Here is an 18,219-nt window from a genome sequence, read left to right as displayed (position 1 = left end):
GGTCAGAAAAAAAGCAAACATTTAGATGAGTTAAGAATAAAGCCTTGTAACTGAAATCCAAATTGTCAAGATCTTTTTATCTACCACAATTTACAAATGTTGGCTGTCGGTCGCATGCGGGATCCTACAGGACAGTTAAAGGCCTGGTAAAAGTCTTCGTTGCTCATTAAGGAGGCCAGAGCTTCGTTCTTATCGTGAATGCTATCGGAGCACCTCAACTGAGTGGCTCCAAGGAAGAAGAGCTGATTCGGCGAAAGGTGGAGTCCTGGTATCGTTTCGTTGATCTTGTCCCTCTTAGAATCCTTCAGAAGAATCGCTATGTGTCTTTGATAGGCGGAAAAAGACAGTCGCAATGTATCAAAGCCGACGATGTATGGGGTGTATTTCTTCATCTTGCCATTTAAACTCAAACCTTTATTGTGGTAATCCTCAAAGCACCGACGGCCTTCGTCATATTCGTCATCAAATTTATATTCCCTGAGGAAGTGGACCGCGAGCACACTACCAAAGGCGCCGAATTTTAGGGACAGGGGCCAAGTGGAGTGGTAATTGGGTGGTTGCAAATGAGTGACAGTGCGTTGGATGTCAGCTAACATAGTTTCTGGTAGTTTCGAGAGTTCGGAGAGTTCGTCCGTGTGACGGGTGTTGTACCTTCTGATCTCAACAACCAGGCGATGCATATTTATGTTGGTTGCAGCGTAACTATCCCTGACTATTTCCAGACGGTCAATCTCCGGGATCAGGCAATCGAGCCAACTGACCCAGCTAAAGTCGAGGGGAGATTTATGAAGCTGATTTTCGTTCAATTTCCCTGATTCCAAACAATCGGCTTCCCGCGGCGAACATCTCAGGGTCTTCCACACTTCTTCCCCTGTTTTTAATACTTCCAGCTTTGCTTCCTCAAACGAATGCTCCTGTTCAAAACAAATAGTAGTCAATATTAATTTAATATAATGCATAATAATGTCAAAATATTACGAAATTTAACATTTTTGCGATTTGTAAATTAATAAGAATGTTCTGAAAAAATAATTATTAATTTGAAAGTTGAATCTTTGGTAAGCAAAACTCACGGTTAAATATAGTTTGTTAAGAAGGGATACCGTTGAGGTTCGCACTGCTCTTTCGCAATAATCTCTTTGCTGTTCCGTGCTATTAAGTTTTCCATCGAATGTGTAGAGCAGCTTCATGGCCAGATAATTGGCCACAGCCTCAGGATACCGGGCACACACTTTGTCCAACTCCACGAAGTAGGAATCACAGGATTCAGGAACTCTTGTTTGGTTCCAGACAATCTTATAGTACACCCAAAAAAAAATGATCATAGAAAGTAAACTATTTCTACATTAAAAGTAAACTATTGAGTGTCAAAAATTTCTCGATACTCTGAGTATTAAACTAATGGACTTCGAAAGTATAAAAATGAAACTTTCGAAGTTGTCAAGTTTAAACTAACGAGTATACAGTTTATACTCACTCAGTGTACTGAAATTCAGGCTGCTAGTTTATTTTGTATACTATTTAGTATAATGCCAGTATAAATATTATACCCCCCGTATTAAAGAGACAAAATTTAAAAAATGTTGTTTTGTACTTTTCATATATTATAAAACATATTTTTTACATTTTTATAAATTACTGAAGGTAATTTTTAATTTAACAAATAATATAAATACAATACATGTACAAAATATGTACGTATGTATGCATATTTGGGCAAATGCCGTTTTACCGCTTATGTCGCTGATCATCTCCAGAGTGAACGCCGTCAAGATGAATAACAAATCTTGGTCGAGGACGCTGATATTGAAGTTAACATTGCGCTGGCCGCGGTCAGAAAAAATGCAAGCCAATTGCAAGATCCTTAGTTTTCCGGCATCTGGAGCGCAACTCAAGGTGGTGTCCGTAAAAAGAAAAGAATTTACTCATTAGTTATGCACTAAGACACAATTTAAATGTACTTACATTTCAAATAAGCCCAAAATAAGCAAATATTAAAATTTTCACAAGTAATTTTCACAAACAAACCTTAAACAGACCGCAGCGTCGTTTACAAAATACACTAATGTAAAACCCTTAAAATACTAACGCGTCCGAATAGCATTAAAAAGCGGTAACACTTTTTCTGTTCGAAATGTCCAGGTTCCAAACCAGAGCATCCTGGCTTCACACCAGGAACGAAAACCGAAAACTTCGGTATAGAAATTAAACTCAGGACATAAACTTAACACTATTTAGTCTTAACTTAACACTATTGAGTCTGCTCCTTACATTATTTAGTTTTAAATTAATACTGACAGTTTGATACTAGCTGTAGTATACTTTTAATACAACGCGTATTAACTGTAAACTTTCGGATTTTTTTTTGGGTGTAGTTATCTTCGAAGATTTTGCAGTTTCCATCTTCCTGGAATTTCCTTTCCACCCCCAGCGCCTCACGCCAGAATGCAAATACACCGTCAATCACCCCTGCAATTTTATCCTCAGGCAACTGATATGATCTTAAGTATCCGCGCATGACCTCCTCATTGTGTTCATGGGCAGTATCGTAATATTTAAAACCCATAAATGGTTTTAGAGAGTTCAAGTAAGGCTGAAAAGGATATTCCCAAGAGATCCTTTCAGCGATCAGACCATCTACTCCGTAATTGGTCATGTGTGCGCTCATGTTGAACCAGCTGAAGTTTGAGGCATTCCAAGAGGCCCCGTCGACGGCCGGGAAACCTCCGATCGAGTGAATTACTTCTAGGTAATATGGATCGGCAGCAGGAAAGGGGTGGAGATCAGCTTCCTGGCAGGCATTGTAGAATCTTTGGGCCAGCCTAAGTTCGCTGGACACATTGAGGGACTCCGCCAGATCCACCAAACCCAGTAGATGTTTCGTCTTGCCTACCAGATGATCCGTAACGTGATCCCAATCGATATACACGTTCCGTCTTCGTTGCGGGGAGAGGCTTCCATAATTCCCACAGGCGTACTCATAAAAGTCATCACAAGGTGCTACACTCAAGTTCATGTAGGACTTCATTAGATTGCCATAGGACTCTAGGCTCCCATTCTCATCGCACTTCGCGGAATATATAAGTAGAAGCAAAAAGATCACTAGTCTAAGTAATCTCAATTCCATGTTAAACAACCAAAGTGGTTTTCCAAACTTATGAGCCGACCGTTTAGACTGAGAACACAAATTTATACTGCCAGCTCTTTTCAAAACTGACCCCTATATACATGCCCAGATTGGATACAAGTTTTTTAAATAAACATTTTTTATAAAAACTATCAAAAAGTGTGCGATAACGTTTCGCGATTTAAAAAAGTGGAACGCCAAACTTTTGCTTGCGATAAGGCCAATGGTATTTTTTTCTCCCATTGTGAAAGGCCAAACTACAATTCGACTTACGTAAATCTGACCCTTATCTCAAAGACTTCGTAAAATAATAGAATAATAACGGAGCTCGGTACCAAATTTCAATATTTTGCACTCCATTTTCTTATCCGACATTATGCCGCCCTTTATCTTCAAAAGTTGGTCGTTTAAAATTGTTTAAATCTGCTTATTCGTTAAAAAATTCTGTTTGAATTTTACAACCATTTACCGCATAAAGTTAGAACACATTTTCCAGCATTTTTAATTAATTAAATTAACATTTTGGAGGTGTATATACAAACTCATAAAATTGTGTTCAAATTATAGAAATAAAAGTAAAAAAGAATATGATATATTTTTATTTTTTTAAGACCTTGTAATTTTGTAAACGGAAAACAACGATTTTATTTTATTTTTGAAGTAATTTCGAAAAAGTGGGCCATAAAAAATCAATCCTGAATGCGAAGACCTTTTAATTTACACTAAATCACATAGTTTGGCTGTAGGTCGCATCTTGGATCCAACAGGACAGTTAAAGGCCTGGGACACATTTTCGCTGGTCGCAAATGAGGCCACAACTAGCAACCTAGCTAAATCGTTGGGTCTGGAGCAGAAACCCTGAGTGTATCGAAGAAAGAATAGCTGATTCGGGGAAAGGTCGAGTCCTGGAATCGTTTCGTTGATCTTCTCATGCTCAGAATCCTTCAGCATATTCTTTAAGTGGATTTGATAGGCAGAAAATACCAGGCGCATGTTTATGATGATATTTTCATACTTCCACTTATTGTCATTACTCACATGACCATTGGAGAAATCCAAAACGCACTGCACGCGTTTATTATAATCTTTGCCATCATTATCATAATCATAATTGATAAAGTTGTTTTTGAAGATATACCCCGCAAGCAATCTACCCAAGACGGCGAATTTTAGGGAAAACGGCGAAGAGGAGTCGTAAACGGGGGGTTCCAAAAGTAGAACAATGCGACCTATGTCAAATAACATAGATTTTGGTAACTTGGAGGATTCGGGAAGTTCGTTAATGTGACGGCTGATGTACCTCTTGATCTCAACAATCAGGCGCTGAATTTTTACGTTGGTTTTAGCGTAACTATCATTGGCTATTTCCACGCGGCCAATTTCCGAGACTAGGCGATCGAGCAAATTTTCCCAGTATAAGTCGATGGGAGGGTCCCTGAGCAGGTCTTCATTTCGATCCATCCCGTTCAACCAATCGGCTTCATGCAGCGAAATTCTTAGGCTTGTCCTTACATCCTCCGCAATTTTCAGCACTTCCAGCTTTGTTTTCTCATTAAAATGCTCCTGTAATGTGAATAAGAGTAAGATTTGAGTGCTTTTTCTAAATATTTTGATTAACAAAAAAAATAGGTATACTATTTAACTAATATTAAATCCACACAGTAGAGAATTTACTGTATTTTACTAATATTAAATTCATACAGTGGAGAATTTAATTTTAGTAAAATAGTATAATTATTTTTTTTAACTCACCGCCAAATAAAGTTTGTTCAGAAGAAACACCATTGAGCTGCGCAGAGTTCTGTCGCAATAATCTCGTTGTTGATTAGAGTTCTGAAGTTTGGGATCGAATGCGTAGAGCAGCTTCATCGCCAGATAATTGGCCACAGCCTCAGGATGCCGGGCACACACCTTGTCCATCTGCTCGAAGTACACATTACACACTTCCTTGGTTGTGTTCTGGTTCCAGACGATCTTGTAGTAGTTAGGCTCGAAGATTTCGCAGTTTCCAGCTTTCTTATGTTCGCTATCGACTTCAAACGCCTCACGCCAGAATGCAAATACACCGTCGATTACCTCTGCAATTTTATCCTGAGGCAATTTAAATGCTCTTAAGTATTTGCGCATGACTTCCTCATTTTGTTCATAGCCAGTAAATCTTTTACTGTCGGTGTAATACGTGCTAATAAAGTGGTTGATCCCCAGAAATGCCCGTTGAAAGTCCAAGTATGGCGGATAAGGATATCCCGGATGGATCCTTTCAGCGATCAGACCTTCTACTCCGTAATTGGTCATGTGGACGCTCATGTTGAACCAGCTGAAGTTTGAGGCATTCCAAGAGGCCCCGTCGACGGCCGGGAAACCTCCGATCGAGCGAATTACTTCTAGGTAATATGGATCGGCAGCAGGAAAGGGGTGGAGATCAGCTTCCAGGCAGGCATTGTAGAATCTTTGGGCCACCCTAAGTTCGCTGGACACATTGAGAGACTCCGCCAGATCTACCAGGCCCAATAAATATTCCGTCTTGCCTAACAGATGTTCCGTAACCTCATCCAGTTCGTTATCGATCTCCTCTTCTTGCTGGTGAACATTTCCGCAGGCGTACTCATAAAAGTCGTCACAAGGTGCTACACTCAGGTTCATGTAGGACTTTATGACATTCGCATAGGACTCTAGGCTTTCATTCCCATCGCCCTTCGTGGAATATATTAGTAAAAGCAAAAAGATCACCAGTCTAAGTAATCTTAATTCCATGTTAAATAACCAAAGTCGTATTCCAAACTTATGAGCCGACCGTTTAGACTGAGAACACAAATTTATACTGCCAGCTCTTTTCAAAACTGACCCCTATTTATATGCCCAGATTGGAACTTGAAGTGCCCATATATGGTCAAGTTTTTCAAATAAATATTTTTATAAAAACTATTAAAAAGTGTCCGATAACGTTTCGCGATTTAAAAAAGTGGAACGCAAAACTTTTGCTTGCGATAAGGCCAATGGAATTTTGTTCTCCCATTGTGAAAGGCCAAACTATAATTCGACTTTAGGGTTGAATATAAAAAACAAGAAAGGAAGCTACCTTCGGCCAGCCGAAGCTTATATACCCTTGCAGATAAAGTAATGCTCACTCGGTGCAGTTCCAGGGCCAGATTCAGCGTTTCTACTTAAATTTTGTTTTAAAGTAGTCAAGAATCAAAACGCCTACTTCCTAAAAAGTTACAATGAATTTTCTCATATTTGTTTGAATATTCCTATGGAAGCCCTAAGATATAGTGGTCCGATCTGGCTCGCTCCGACATATGTACTACCTGCAATAGAAAGACGACTGTCGGTAAAGTTTCATCGCGATAGCTTTAAAACTGAGAGACTAGTTCGCATAGAAACGGACAGACGGACAGACAGACAGACGGACAGACGGACAGACGGACATGGCTAGATAGACTCGGCTATTGGTCCTGATCAAGAATATATATACTTTATGTGGTTGGAAACGTCTCCTTCACTGCGTTGCAAACATCTGACTGAAATTATAATACCCTCTACAAGGGTATAACTAGAGCACGTGTGTGTAAATGAACCTTATCTTTGTATAATAAATTATTAACAATGGAATAATAACGAAGCTCTTCATAAAATTTTAATATTTGGTACTCCATTTTCTTATCAGCCAAAATATTAGTGGTTTTTATATGTAAGTGTTTTTTAAATAAACATTTTGAATAAAAACTAAACTGTGTGCGATAACGTTTCACGATTTGAAGAACTGGAACGCTAAATTTTTGTATTGCGATAAAAGCCAAATCACCACTCGATCTAAGATTAAAAATATAAAAGTTAAATATATAAACAAAAGCGTTGGTTTAACAAAATGTTATCTTTTTATAATTTTAAAATATTACATTTCACAATTAGATTTAGCTTAATGATATTAAATTTTTCTCTATGAAAAACTTTAAAGATTGGAATATATTTTTTTTGGGTGGTTTGGTCAGAGTAAAATTGTTCCTTTACAGAGACAAAATTAAAAATCTTTTATTTACCACAAATGACAAGTGATGTTTGTGGGTCGCATCCCGGATCCTACAGGACAGTTAAAGGCCTGATAAAAGTGTTCGTTACTTGCAAGGGCGGCCATTGCTAAGACCTTAAGAAGTTTTATGCCATCAGCGCACAACACCTGAGTGGCTCCAAGAAAGAAGAGCTGATTCGATGAAAGGTCGAGTCCTGGCATCGTTTCGTTGACCCTCTCCTGCTTCGAGTCCTTCGGAAGATGTTCTATGTGCCTTTGATAGGCAGAAAATGCGAGTCGCAAAGTATCAAATTGCATGATTTCTTCCTCGCGCCACTTGCTGTCATCTGAACTCCACAGATTTTTGTAGTAATCCCTAAAGCACTGACGACGTTCAACATATCCCTGTTTATCTCTTAAGATGTTCTCGGGTAAATAGTTCGCAAGCACACTACCCAAGGCGCCGAATTTTAGGGACAACGGCCAAGAGGGTTCGTAAACGGGTGGTTGCAAAAATTTAACAATGAGGTGGATATTTTCCGGTAACTTGAAGAGTTCGTTAGTGTAACGGGTGTTGTACTTATTGATGTCAACACTAAGGCGTTGAAGATTTATATTGGTCGCAGCGTAACTATCATCGACTACTTCCAGGCGGCCAGTCTCCGAGATTAGGTAATCGTTAAGTAAATTGGCACCGCTAAAGTCGAGGATAGACTCCTTGAGCAGTTCACCCTTTCGATCCTCCGAGTTCAACCAATCGGCTTTTACAAGCGAACTTTCCATGCTCTGCCTTACTTCCTTCACAATTTTCGACACGTCCAGCTTTGTTTCCTCAGTAAAATGCTCCTGTACAGAAAAAATAAGATTTATATAAATTTGATATTATTAAGCAATCTTGTAATATTTTATATATATATTTTACTAGATAAGTATATATACATATATATACTATTTTTTTTAGCAAAATCCATTTTTATACCCATTATTTATTATTTATTTATTTATTATTATTATTTTATAAATTTTATCTTTGGTCCGCAAGACTCACCTCCAAAAATAGTTTGTTGAGAAGGCCCATCATTGAACTGCGCAGAGTTCTGTCGCAGTAATATTTTTGCTGTTTTGTGTCCTCAAGCTTGGCATCGAATGCGTAGAGCAGTTTCATGGCCAAATAATTGGCCACAGCCTCAGGATGCCGGGTAACCACTTTATCCAACTCGACGAAGTAGGAATCACACGAATCGTGCTCCTTTGTCTGGTTCCAGACAATCTTGATGTAGTTATCTTCAAAGGCTGTGCAGTTTCCATTTGGCGGAAATTCACTTTTCTCCCTTAGCGCATCACGCCAGAATGCAAATACACCGTCGATCACCTCTGCAATTTTATCCTCAGGCAATTTAAATGCTCTTAAGTATCCGCGCATGACCTTCTCATTCTGTTTATAGGCAGTCGATCCTTTACTCCAGATATTGAGCGTGTTTACGTAGGGGTTGAAACCCAAAAGTGTCCGTTCAAAGTCCAAGGAAGAGCTAAAGGGATAGTCCCAGAAGATCTCCTCGCCGATCAGACCCTGTGCCCCGTAATTGATCATGTGGGCGCTCATGTTGAACCAGCTGAAGTTTGAGGCATTCCAAGAGGCACCATCGACGGCAGGAAAGCCTCCGATCGATCGAATTACTTCTAGGTAATATGGATCGGAAGCAGGAAAGGGGTAGAGATCAGCTTGCAGACAGGCATTGTGGAATCTTTGGGCCACCCTAAGTTCGCTGGACACATTGAGGGACTTCGCCAGATCCACCATACCCAATAAATGATCTGTCCGTAAATGATCCAGGCGTTTCCTGAAGTCAAACGGGTCGGTATACAAGTTAAATCTTTGTTGCGCGGAGAGGCTTCCAAAATTTCCGCAGGCGTACTCATAAAAGTCATCACAAGGTCCTACACTCAAGTTCATGAGGGACTTCATTAGATTGCCATAGGACTCTAGGCTTTCATTCCCATTGCCCTTCGTGGAATATATAAGTAGAAGCAGAAAGATCACCAGTCTAAGTAATCTTAATTCCATGTTAAACAACCAAAGTGGTTTTCCAAACTTATGAGCCGACCGTTTAGACTAAGAACTCAAATTTATACTGCCAACTCTTTTCAAATCTGGCCCCTATTTATATGCCCAGATTGGAACTGTAAGTGCACATATATGGTCAAGTTTTTCAAATAAATATATTTTATAAAAACTAATAAAATGTGTGCGATAACGTTTCGCGATTTATAAAAGTGGAACGCCAAACTTTTGCGATAAGACCAATGGAATTTTGTTCTCCCATTGTGAAAGGCCAAACTAAAATTTCGAATATAAAAAACTAGAGCACATGTGTGTAAATCTGACCCTTATCTCAAAGACTTTGTATACTAATGGAATAATTACGAGTTTTTTTAAATATTTGGCGCTCAATTTTCTTATCGCCGCCCTTTATTTTAAAAAGTTGATTGCTCAAAAATTGTTCAAACCTGATCATTTCTTAAAAAATTCTGTTTGAATTTTACAACGATTTACCACATAAAGTTAGAAACTTTAATGATTTAAATTCTCCAAAATTTATCCAACTAGAAAATGTCTTATCTATGGTATGTATATACACGGGTTTTCCTTAGTTTCTAAATCTCTGGTAAATTCAGCTAGTCTTCTTTGTTTGCCGCTGGCGATGGGCGATGCGGCAGGAACTGGTATTCGCTGTCGGTGCCGATGATGTAGGTGGGTATGTTGCCACGCCCCTTGACGAAGGTCATGCCCCTATAGTTGCACTGGATGTTGAACTCCCTCAGTTTGAGGGCCGTGTTCTCGGTGACTTGGATCTGACCTGGAACCCCAGTGGAGTCCATTCGCGAGGCCATGTTGACAGGATTCCCCCAGATGTCGTAGTGCGGCTTCGAGTTGCCCACCACTCCGGCCATCGCCCTACCATGCGAAATTCCAATCCTCAGCATTCCATAGTCGGTGCTTCCCTCGTACTCCGTCTGCATATTCTCTGTGTTGAACCTCCTCATGGTTCTCATCAGATCGAGAGCGAATTCAGCCATCACCCTCACCACCTCATTGCTACTGCTCGCATTTTGGGTGGTACTGATCCTTGGTCCACTACTCGTAATCACATTACCCTCGTATTGACCTCTTTCTAGGTCAAGATCCAAAGCTATGTTGCTACCATTTCCGTAGGGAACACGCTGCACTCCATCCGTATTGGAGGTGCGAGCTCCATCGTAGCGACTTCTTCGGCCATTCGGCATCAGCGATACATTCCTGAACTTCATCTGGGGGGCATTTACCTGCTCCGAACGAGAAACATCCAGGCCACAGGCCGCCATATAAGTCCAATTGGCCACCTTGATCTTCTCCACGCGCAGACTTTGCGAGTATTTGTTTAACTGGAAAAGGGAAATAAATGTATAAGTTCAATATCTAATACAAAATCCTCGACAAATAGAAAGTAACTTAATAAAAAAAAAAAAATTTTTTTTTTTTTATTTAAACAATTTTTTTTTTGTTTATTTATATTTTGGTTTTGAGACAATTATAAATGGCCCCAACCAATTAAAACCTAAATATTTTAAGTCAATAGATTGTGTTCATTATTTTATACATTTTTTTTTTTTTTAGCATTTTTATTTGTCTTATATTCATTAAAATATCTCCCTTATAAAATGCTGATTAAAATACTTTCAAAAATTCCAGTATTTTTTATAAGTATAATTCTACCCCTTCGATTGAAAACAAGTAGCATTTATCTCAAAAATCCACAGATAAAAAGTTACTATTATCTAATTCAACTCACACTTTGGATATAAGGCACTTCTTTCTACTAAGATACGATAAGATTGCCAGACTGTAGTAACTCAGTCACTAAATTTAGGCATTTAATTTCTGTAGGGGATTCACTTGACAATTTCAGTTGACTACTCACCACATCGTCAAAGTCGCAGATAATCTCGTTCAGCACCCGCAAACCGATCTTGTCGGTGTCGAAGTTTTTGATGGAGGCAAACATGACGGCCACATTGTCGTACTCCTCGTAGTAGAGCTCATTTTGCAGTTGGTTGGAGAGATAGAAGTCGGCTGGATGGGTATATAAATTAGTATAGATTGTAATCTTGAGTATATAAATATTTCAGTGGCCACCAGCAGAGGAAAAGCAACTGTGTGAGTTGGCAGCGCAGCGGTAGAGCAACCACTGATTTATAGGAAAACCTACCAACATGGGTGGGCAAAATATTGGTTAGTAGAACTTTGATGGTGTCATTGGTGATCAAGGCATCCTCCTGCTTTTTAAGTAGTTGTCTTTTCCAGCTGTTCAATTAGTAATATGTTAGTAAATCTTCTTATAAACTATACAGTAACTTCACTTACTTGTAATCCACTTTGGCTATAAACTCCGTTTGCCGCTCCATCAGATGAAAAATGCCAAAGGTGATGAGCATCAAGAGAATATGCGAGTATCTCGCATTGAAGTTCACATTCGTCGAGGGACTATTGGCGTAGATATAGTTGAATTCAAAAACCACCAGCACCGCATAACCAATCAATATTAGGGCAGAAAAACACGACTTGATGATAAAGGGAATCCTTGTAAACAGAAACGACATGCCAATTACGAGGGTCATGCAGTTAGTCAAGATCTGCAGAGAAAGTATACAATGTAATGGAAGTGTTAATTATGGATCTATGGGGATTTCCCCACCCAAGGATGAAAGCACTGCACCCGCTCGTCGTAACTCGGCTCCAGATCCCCGTAATCCTCATCGCTGCTGCAGCCGACCACTTGCATTATGGCCACCGCGCAGTAGGAGAAGATTATCAGGAAATACATCACTATCCTGATGACCACATTCCGCTGCATTTCATCCGAGAGGCGAAAGAGGAAGCCACTCATCCTGCCATTTGGCGAGGTCACATCCGCATCGGACATGTACATGATCCAGAGTTTCTTGTACCAGGATACAATCAATAGCATGGTGAGCAGGATTATGGTGGTTCCATCTATGTACCAATAGTGATAGCGGGCACTAAAAGAGAAAAATCCTTTTATAAGATTATCTTTCTTTTAGGAATTGGTTATACTTACTCCTTGCTTAGCAGTTGGATAGTCAGCAGACCCATGTATATCGCCCAGGATAGAGCAATACTGTACTTGAGCATCACATCTGGCTCCTGCATATACTGGAACTCCCAGTTGCGAATGCGAAAGAACAGGCAACAGGAGCTGATATTCCGTCGAAAGGTCTCCTCCTCGATTTCATCCTGGGTCAAGCGAGTGCTTCGCCGGAATACTTTTGTGAGTCTGAAAAATAAAAACCATTTAATTTAATAAATCTATAAAGGTAAATGTGTCAAAAGCCTGGTTTAAAAGATGTCTCTACCGCTGCTCTGCCACTCTTCTGCCAACATACACAGTATACAATACGGAATTTAAGGCACAGGTTACACAGAAACGCAGACAGAAAATCAATTACAAATGTTCACAGAAAAACATTGTCAAATATCAAATTAAAATGCGCTGGTCAATTTTATGTTTTTTTTAAGATCAAGTTATTCATATCGTTTATATATGAATAAAGATTATGTTTATCTCATTGTTTATTAATTGTACAAAAAAAACTTCATTTGGTATTTCTTATGATATGATAAAATATCATGTTGGTATGATTGCATCATAAATTTGACATAAATCGTATAGTATTTTTATTGATATGAAATAAGGTAGAATTGACCCTATTTCATATCGAATATTCGTATAGATTTTTAGTAAAGACCACTCACTGTATCCTCCCAATGGGCATCTTGTCCAGTTCCCGGCACATCTCCAGCTTGGCCTGGTTGCGCACCTGGTTGTACTGATGAAGGGTCGAATTGTGCATAAAGTTGGCCTTGCTGGCCTCGCTGAGCTTCTTGGCCTGCCGCTCCCTCATCCTGCGACGCGGGTCGTGCATGGGGGCCTACAACTTTCGGTTCGATGTAATGGTGCTGGCGAAGATCAAAGGATTTTTGTTCACGAGAAATACTCACGCGCATTGATTTGATCAGGAAGGTGCGAATGCCGTGCTTCTGGAGCACCGGATCCTCTCGAGCCTTTTCGGTGCCATCCTCGTAGAAATACTCGCCATCCAGCAGAGAGAGAGTCTTCTGGCTAACATGTACCCTTCCAGTGGCTCCAGTGGCCTCCAATCTATTGGCGATATCCACGTCCTTTGACCAGATGTCAAACTGCCACTTGGCTGCTCCTATTACTCCAGAAAGAACATCGCCGGAGTGAACCCCAATTCGCATATCGATATTCAGATGTCGCTTCTCCCTAGAATTTTTCAGAATTTAGTGTTTTTATATTTTATTTAATTTTTATATTATTATATCCTCACATGTCACCTCATATAATCTCATATCATCTTATATCATATCATATTTATATCATCCCTAGAATATTACAGAATTTATAAATAAACGTTTTACTTCCCACTAAAATGACCACAAAGTCCATTAATATCAAGTTATTTTATAAGATCCCTAAAAGCTTAAAGAATTTATTTTCCAATTTACATTTATAGCATTTTCCAAAATATAAAGCTAACTTGCTCTTGAACAACTTGAACTTTAATAGGCATTTATAAGTCCATTTATGGGCTTACCTTAGGCAAGGCCATAAAATATTCATTTGAATTCGCATGTCTTATCAAATTTCGGTAAAGTACTTGGAATAAATATGACCTCACGTTTATCAAGCCACGTAATTTCTAATAAACTGGTTAAATTCAAAACAAGAAATAGGGAATTATAAAAGTAATTTCTAATGTACACATTCCTTTAGTTCCAGTTTGCTAGATTTGATTAACGAAATTCTCTAATCGCAATCAATAATCACGGCGTTCATCCGGCCAAATAAAAAATTCAAAACCGATTAATCAGTAGTGACTAATCACAACTTGGCTAATGACTTTTATAATTTTTAAAGCAGCTGGAACAAGCTGTACCCACCTGACATCGCGAATGTCCTTGATCATCCTGAGACCCAGATCTACACAGCACTTGGCGTGATCCGCATTGGGATTGGCCAACCCGGCCACGCAGTAGTAGCAATCGCCCAGGAACTTGATCCTCAGCACATTGTACTCCTCGCTGGCACTGTCGAAACGCACGAAGAGATCGTGCAGAGCTTCCACCAGCTTTTTCACATCCAGAGTTGTGGTCAGATGGGTGTAGTTAACCACATCTGCGTAAAGTACGGTGACATCATCGTGGGGCTCTATAAAGAGGGTGCTGCAAAAAGATATATTGTATAGTTGAAATAAGGAAAAGATCTATTGATTTAAAATCTCTTGTAAAGCTGTCTAAAAGTATGCAATGAGAAATGAATTTCCGGTCTTATAATTTATTTTGTATATTTTTTTTCACCTTAATAATTTCTTTAATAATTTCTTTAAAGATGTAGAAAAGAAATGGCGGAATGGTTCTAATATCACTATGATTTAGATTTCTTTATGAAGGTGTCTAAAAGTATGCAATGGAAAAGGAACTACCAGACTGCAGGAATTTAAATAAATTATTGCCTTCTTTTAAGCACCTTTACAAAAGATTTCAATAACCTTCTGATTCGTTGGTTTCCTCTATACTCACCCATGATCTGGCTGCCTCCACCTCTTCAGAGTCTGACTATCCGCACTCCTTCGCAGATCCACCTGTGATCGCTGTTGATGCTGCTGCTTGGATCTCTCTATGCGGTTTTTCACATCCTCCTGCAAACGATCCGCAATTTGGGAGGGTAAAATGCTCAGCAGAAGACTCCTTTCCTGATCCCTAGCATATCGCAATAGCAAATTCTCCTCCACATATTGTCGACGATCCAGGAAAGTCGTTCGTAGCGCTATATCCCTCATGAGGCGAAAGAAAATCCCCAGCAGATTGACGCAATTCAGGTAGATGGCCTCATTCAGGATGCTGTGCATCTGATTATCATCTTTGGCGGTGATCACAAAGCTATAGTTTATGATGTAGCACAAAGTGACTGCCGATCCCAAAACAAAGGGTTGCAGGAGATACGGAACCGGCATGAACATATAAATGGCATACAGGGTGTACGCATCGTAGATCGGATTCAGAATGTAATTATGACTGGTGGCATGGTAGACATTCAGGCCAATATCCATGAGGACCATCACACAAACTGCCAGCCAGGAGGTGGCATAAACCACCCAGCCATGCTTGCTCACCAGATCGCTGCGGAAGTTCACCGAGAGCACCACCCAAATGACCAATCCGGAGCACATATACGCCACCATGTCCACGTATACGTACTTAATCTCCGGCGTGGTTAGCAGGAGGAGCGTATGGATCACAGTCACCGCCACATGGATGAAGATAAACAGGGAGAGGTAGCCAACACGCAGGCGCCGCATGTACAAGTCGTACGACTCCTCCAGCTCCAAATTGCGACATTTTCTCTAGGGGATTATCGTGAAAAGAAGGTTGGTAAGTAGAATTGGGGAGTTGATTTCTTATATCTAAAATTCTAGGGATCAAAATGAAGGTAAGTTCTGCTAATATAAATCTCTACACCCAGAAAAATTGAGAATACAAAATATTTAAGATCAAATATTTTTAATTTGATAACTATTCGATTTTTTAAAAAATCTCTACACCCAGGAAAAATGACAATACAAAATATCTAGAGCAAAAGTTCTTAGTTCAAGAAACTATGTCTTTTTCAAGAAGAAACTTTCTTAAAATCAAGAAGAAAATTATCTCTAATTTGTTATTACGCAGGAAAGAGATGAATAGAGAGATAAAAGACCTATTGATTTTGATAATTGGAGATTGAACAGATCTTTGCTCACTTTTGAGATCATAAGAAAGGTTTTGGTAACTGTTTTTTTTTAGTCTATAAGTATTGCTAAAATGTTTACGATTTAGATATATGTATATATTTAGCGCTCTTTTCTCATAGCTATAAGTATAGATTAAGTTTATTGTTAACGTCGCACTCAGAAGTGCCTTGGTACTTTACTAATATAGTTGTCATCATTAACCTTAATAGGAATATGAACGAATGTTCCTTTGAGAGTTTCTTATCGCTCGAGAAAATCCATCGATAATAAAACTTGCTTTTAAGTTGTGTAAATAATATGTAACTTAGACTGTTATATTAAATATGTAATTTTGATTTTCTCAGGAAGTTATTAGCTATTATAATTTATCAAATGTTTCTTATTAGAGATAAGATATAGAACACCATTCCTTGTTACAATATTGTCTTTTTTTAGAACTTTGCATTCAGTTGCATTTTTGCTAATTGAGATTTGAGTGTTGGCTTATAAAGATTGGTCGCTGTCTATAAAGATAAAGTATGGCCCATATAAAACTTTCCATTCCTACTTCAAATTCAGATATAGATCCATTCAAAAATATGATCCACTCACCACTAGATATGACCATTCCCAGTTCTTCTCGTTCTGCACCGTTTGGGCCTGTTCACTCGTTCTGGCCAAACTGATGGGATTGGTTCGATTGTATTCGATGGCCGAGTCGAAGTACGAGTCCATGATACCTCCAGATGGAATGGGATGGGTTGGGTTTGGGATGGGAATCAGAGTAACTGCAGCGGGATCATTTTCGGTGGCAGCTATCCACAATCAGAGGAATGGTATCACCTATTATCGGATCAAACAATTAGCCACAAAGCTACATATCAGCCATTCGGTTCCAGCAGCAACAAAATCCCCAATAAGCATTGAATTCAGTCGCTTATCGGGTAGCACAAAAAAAAGAACAGAAAATAGTGGGAGGAGTGTGTAGCATCACTGATAAAAATAGGTAGTGAATCCAAAGATTTCATTTTTAATTTCATTAATATTTTCATCTATGTTTTTTTTTTTGAATTTTAAATATGAAAAAGTAAACAGTTAAAAAAATTAAAGTAAATTTAACAATTTGATTTTATTATGAAATTCTTTAATCAGTTAAAATATTTAATTTAAATAAAATTTATAAAATATTCAATTTAAATATTTTTTCACTTTGTTTTTCATCTTATACGGTTTTTAATAATTTGAAATATGGAAATAAACAGTTATGCAATTATAGTTTTTAAATATTTTAAGCTCCGATTTTAATATGTAATTCTGTAGTATTATGACCTTAAATATTTTAAGTAATTAAGATTTACACTGTATTTATTATTTTCTAACTGGATTAAAATATTTTCAAATTAATTCATGCAATTTTATGTTTTGAATGTTGAATATTACGATTTTTATTTAAATAATTACTTTAAATATGTGGATTTATTTTTTTCAGTGATGTAGAACCTCTATGGGTTTCATTTTGGCTGCAAAAACAGCAGCTAATTTAGCAATTTGTCTAATGTGATAGTAATAGCTAATGGCTAATGGTCTGTAAATCACACTCACCCGCACTCGCGCACTCCAAATCGTCGCCAATATATAAATCGATCAGACGGAGTCCGTTTGCATTATCAGCTGCAGTTTCGAATGGAATATAAGTGGGGAAAAAGAGGAAGGATCACGGCTATATGGCTGTGTAATTTATTTATGGGCTTTGCACGTACGGCCAACGAATGGCACTTGAGGCGACCGATTTCGCACTTCACTTTCACGTTGGGTAATAAATACGATAATAATTAATAAAAAATTAACACCACTTAAGCGCGTAGAGCGCTTCAACAAGCCAATACAACACGGCGGACAGGTATCACAAATTACTCTTTTCTCTGCCGCGATAAGGCGTTCCGTTCCCGATTTCGATTTCCCAGCGAGTTAACTTAGAGCCGATATCTCTATATGCACGACCGGTGCGAACGAAGAGCTGCGACCAACTGAGGAGGAAATCGAAACACACCTGTCGTTCGAATCGCATTGTTGATGGCTGAGTGTTGAGAGTCGAGTGGCTTATCAGTGTGAAAAGTGTTTGGCGCTTGACGGCGCTTGATTGATGACACAGCTGTAGAGAGGTTATTTTTAAGGGGAAATTATTTACATATTCATTTCGATTGATTTTTTGGTTATTGAAAGTAATTTTTAGGGA

The 18,219-nt window shown here is 38.7% G+C and overlaps 4 protein-coding genes and 1 long non-coding RNA gene across 8 annotated transcripts; all 5 read right to left on the bottom strand.

The window, feature by feature from the left end:
• Positions 1 to 80: 80 nt before the first annotated feature.
• LOC108070251 (neprilysin-4-like) lies at positions 81 to 1,325 on the bottom strand. The gene is made up of 2 exons (XM_044394513.2): positions 1,074 to 1,325; positions 81 to 914 (listed from the first exon to the last, which is right to left on the bottom strand). The coding sequence occupies exons 1-2, from the start codon at positions 1,323 to 1,325 to the stop codon at positions 81 to 83; spliced, it is 1,086 nt and encodes a 361-aa protein (XP_044250448.2).
• A 258-nt stretch (positions 1,326 to 1,583) lies between these two features.
• On the bottom strand, positions 1,584 to 2,729 carry LOC138913096 (uncharacterized). Its single transcript, XR_011418678.1, has 2 exons — positions 1,966 to 2,729; positions 1,584 to 1,879 (listed from the first exon to the last, which is right to left on the bottom strand). It is a non-coding gene; the product is annotated as an uncharacterized lncRNA (long non-coding RNA).
• A 957-nt stretch (positions 2,730 to 3,686) lies between these two features.
• LOC138913176 (neprilysin-1-like) lies at positions 3,687 to 6,285 on the bottom strand. The gene is made up of 3 exons (XM_070215837.1): positions 6,256 to 6,285; positions 4,880 to 5,821; positions 3,687 to 4,690 (listed from the first exon to the last, which is right to left on the bottom strand). Exons 2-3 carry the CDS (start codon positions 5,768 to 5,770, stop codon positions 3,845 to 3,847), a joined length of 1,737 nt encoding a protein of 578 aa, XP_070071938.1. The 5' UTR covers positions 5,771 to 5,821; positions 6,256 to 6,285; the 3' UTR covers positions 3,687 to 3,844.
• Positions 6,286 to 7,022: 737 nt separating this feature from the next.
• Positions 7,023 to 9,530, bottom strand: LOC138913135 (neprilysin-4-like). Its single transcript, XM_070215647.1, has 2 exons — positions 8,185 to 9,530; positions 7,023 to 7,982 (listed from the first exon to the last, which is right to left on the bottom strand). Exons 1-2 carry the CDS (start codon positions 9,199 to 9,201, stop codon positions 7,164 to 7,166), a joined length of 1,836 nt encoding a protein of 611 aa, XP_070071748.1. The 5' UTR covers positions 9,202 to 9,530; the 3' UTR covers positions 7,023 to 7,163.
• Positions 9,531 to 9,620: 90 nt separating this feature from the next.
• Positions 9,621 to 17,997, bottom strand: ACXD (Adenylyl cyclase X D). Of its 4 annotated transcripts, XM_017160701.3 has the most exons (12): positions 17,586 to 17,997; positions 16,596 to 16,826; positions 14,797 to 15,620; positions 14,158 to 14,439; positions 13,195 to 13,480; positions 12,949 to 13,124; positions 12,254 to 12,469; positions 11,870 to 12,194; positions 11,539 to 11,807; positions 11,384 to 11,478; positions 11,096 to 11,247; positions 9,621 to 10,559 (listed from the first exon to the last, which is right to left on the bottom strand). In XM_017160701.3, exons 2-12 carry the CDS (start codon positions 16,716 to 16,718, stop codon positions 9,813 to 9,815), a joined length of 3,495 nt encoding a protein of 1,164 aa, XP_017016190.2. In that variant the 5' UTR covers positions 16,719 to 16,826; positions 17,586 to 17,997; the 3' UTR covers positions 9,621 to 9,812. The 4 variants fall into 4 exon arrangements, with proteins under 4 accessions (XP_017016190.2, XP_070071671.1, XP_070071670.1 ...); XM_070215569.1 differs by lacking the exons at positions 9,621 to 10,559; positions 11,384 to 11,478 and having other exon boundaries at positions 11,125 to 11,247; XM_070215570.1 differs by lacking the exons at positions 14,158 to 14,439; positions 14,797 to 15,620; positions 16,596 to 16,826; positions 17,586 to 17,997 and having other exon boundaries at positions 9,623 to 10,559; positions 12,949 to 13,130; positions 13,195 to 13,284.
• Positions 17,998 to 18,219: the final 222 nt, after the last annotated feature.

The sequence above is a fragment of the Drosophila takahashii genome, chromosome 3L (genome assembly GCF_030179915.1).
Source record: "Drosophila takahashii strain IR98-3 E-12201 chromosome 3L, DtakHiC1v2, whole genome shotgun sequence".
NCBI classification, from domain to species: Eukaryota; Metazoa; Arthropoda; class Insecta; order Diptera; family Drosophilidae; genus Drosophila; species Drosophila takahashii.
This window is presented reverse-complemented; position numbering and strand designations above follow the sequence as displayed.

Bases quoted from the DNA above. Each gene is read 5' to 3' on its own strand.
- LOC108070251 (XM_044394513.2), bottom strand. From the start codon at position 1,325: ATGATCATTTTTTTTTGGGTGTACTATAAGATTGTCTGGAACCAAACA. The intron at 915-1,073 runs GTGAGTTTTGCT...TGTTTTGAACAG, and splicing joins TTAACAAACTATATTTAACC to GAGCATTCGTTTGAGGAAGC.
- LOC138913176 (XM_070215837.1), bottom strand. From the start codon at position 5,770: ATGAACCTGAGTGTAGCACCTTGTGACGACTTTTATGAGTACGCCTGC. The intron at 4,691-4,879 runs GTGAGTTAAAAA...TTCACATTACAG, and splicing joins TGAACAAACTTTATTTGGCG to GAGCATTTTAATGAGAAAAC.
- LOC138913135 (XM_070215647.1), bottom strand. From the start codon at position 9,201: ATGGAATTAAGATTACTTAGACTGGTGATCTTTCTGCTTCTACTTATA. The intron at 7,983-8,184 runs GTGAGTCTTGCG...TTTTCTGTACAG, and splicing joins TCAACAAACTATTTTTGGAG to GAGCATTTTACTGAGGAAAC.
- ACXD (XM_017160701.3), bottom strand. From the start codon at position 16,718: ATGGACTCGTACTTCGACTCGGCCATCGAATACAATCGAACCAATCCC. The intron at 11,808-11,869 runs GTGGGGAAATCC...CTTTCTCTGCAG, and splicing joins TGCAGTGCTTTCATCCTTGG to ATCTTGACTAACTGCATGAC. The intron at 11,248-11,383 runs GTAGGTTTTCCT...ATACCCATCCAG, and splicing joins TATTTTGCCCACCCATGTTG to CCGACTTCTATCTCTCCAAC.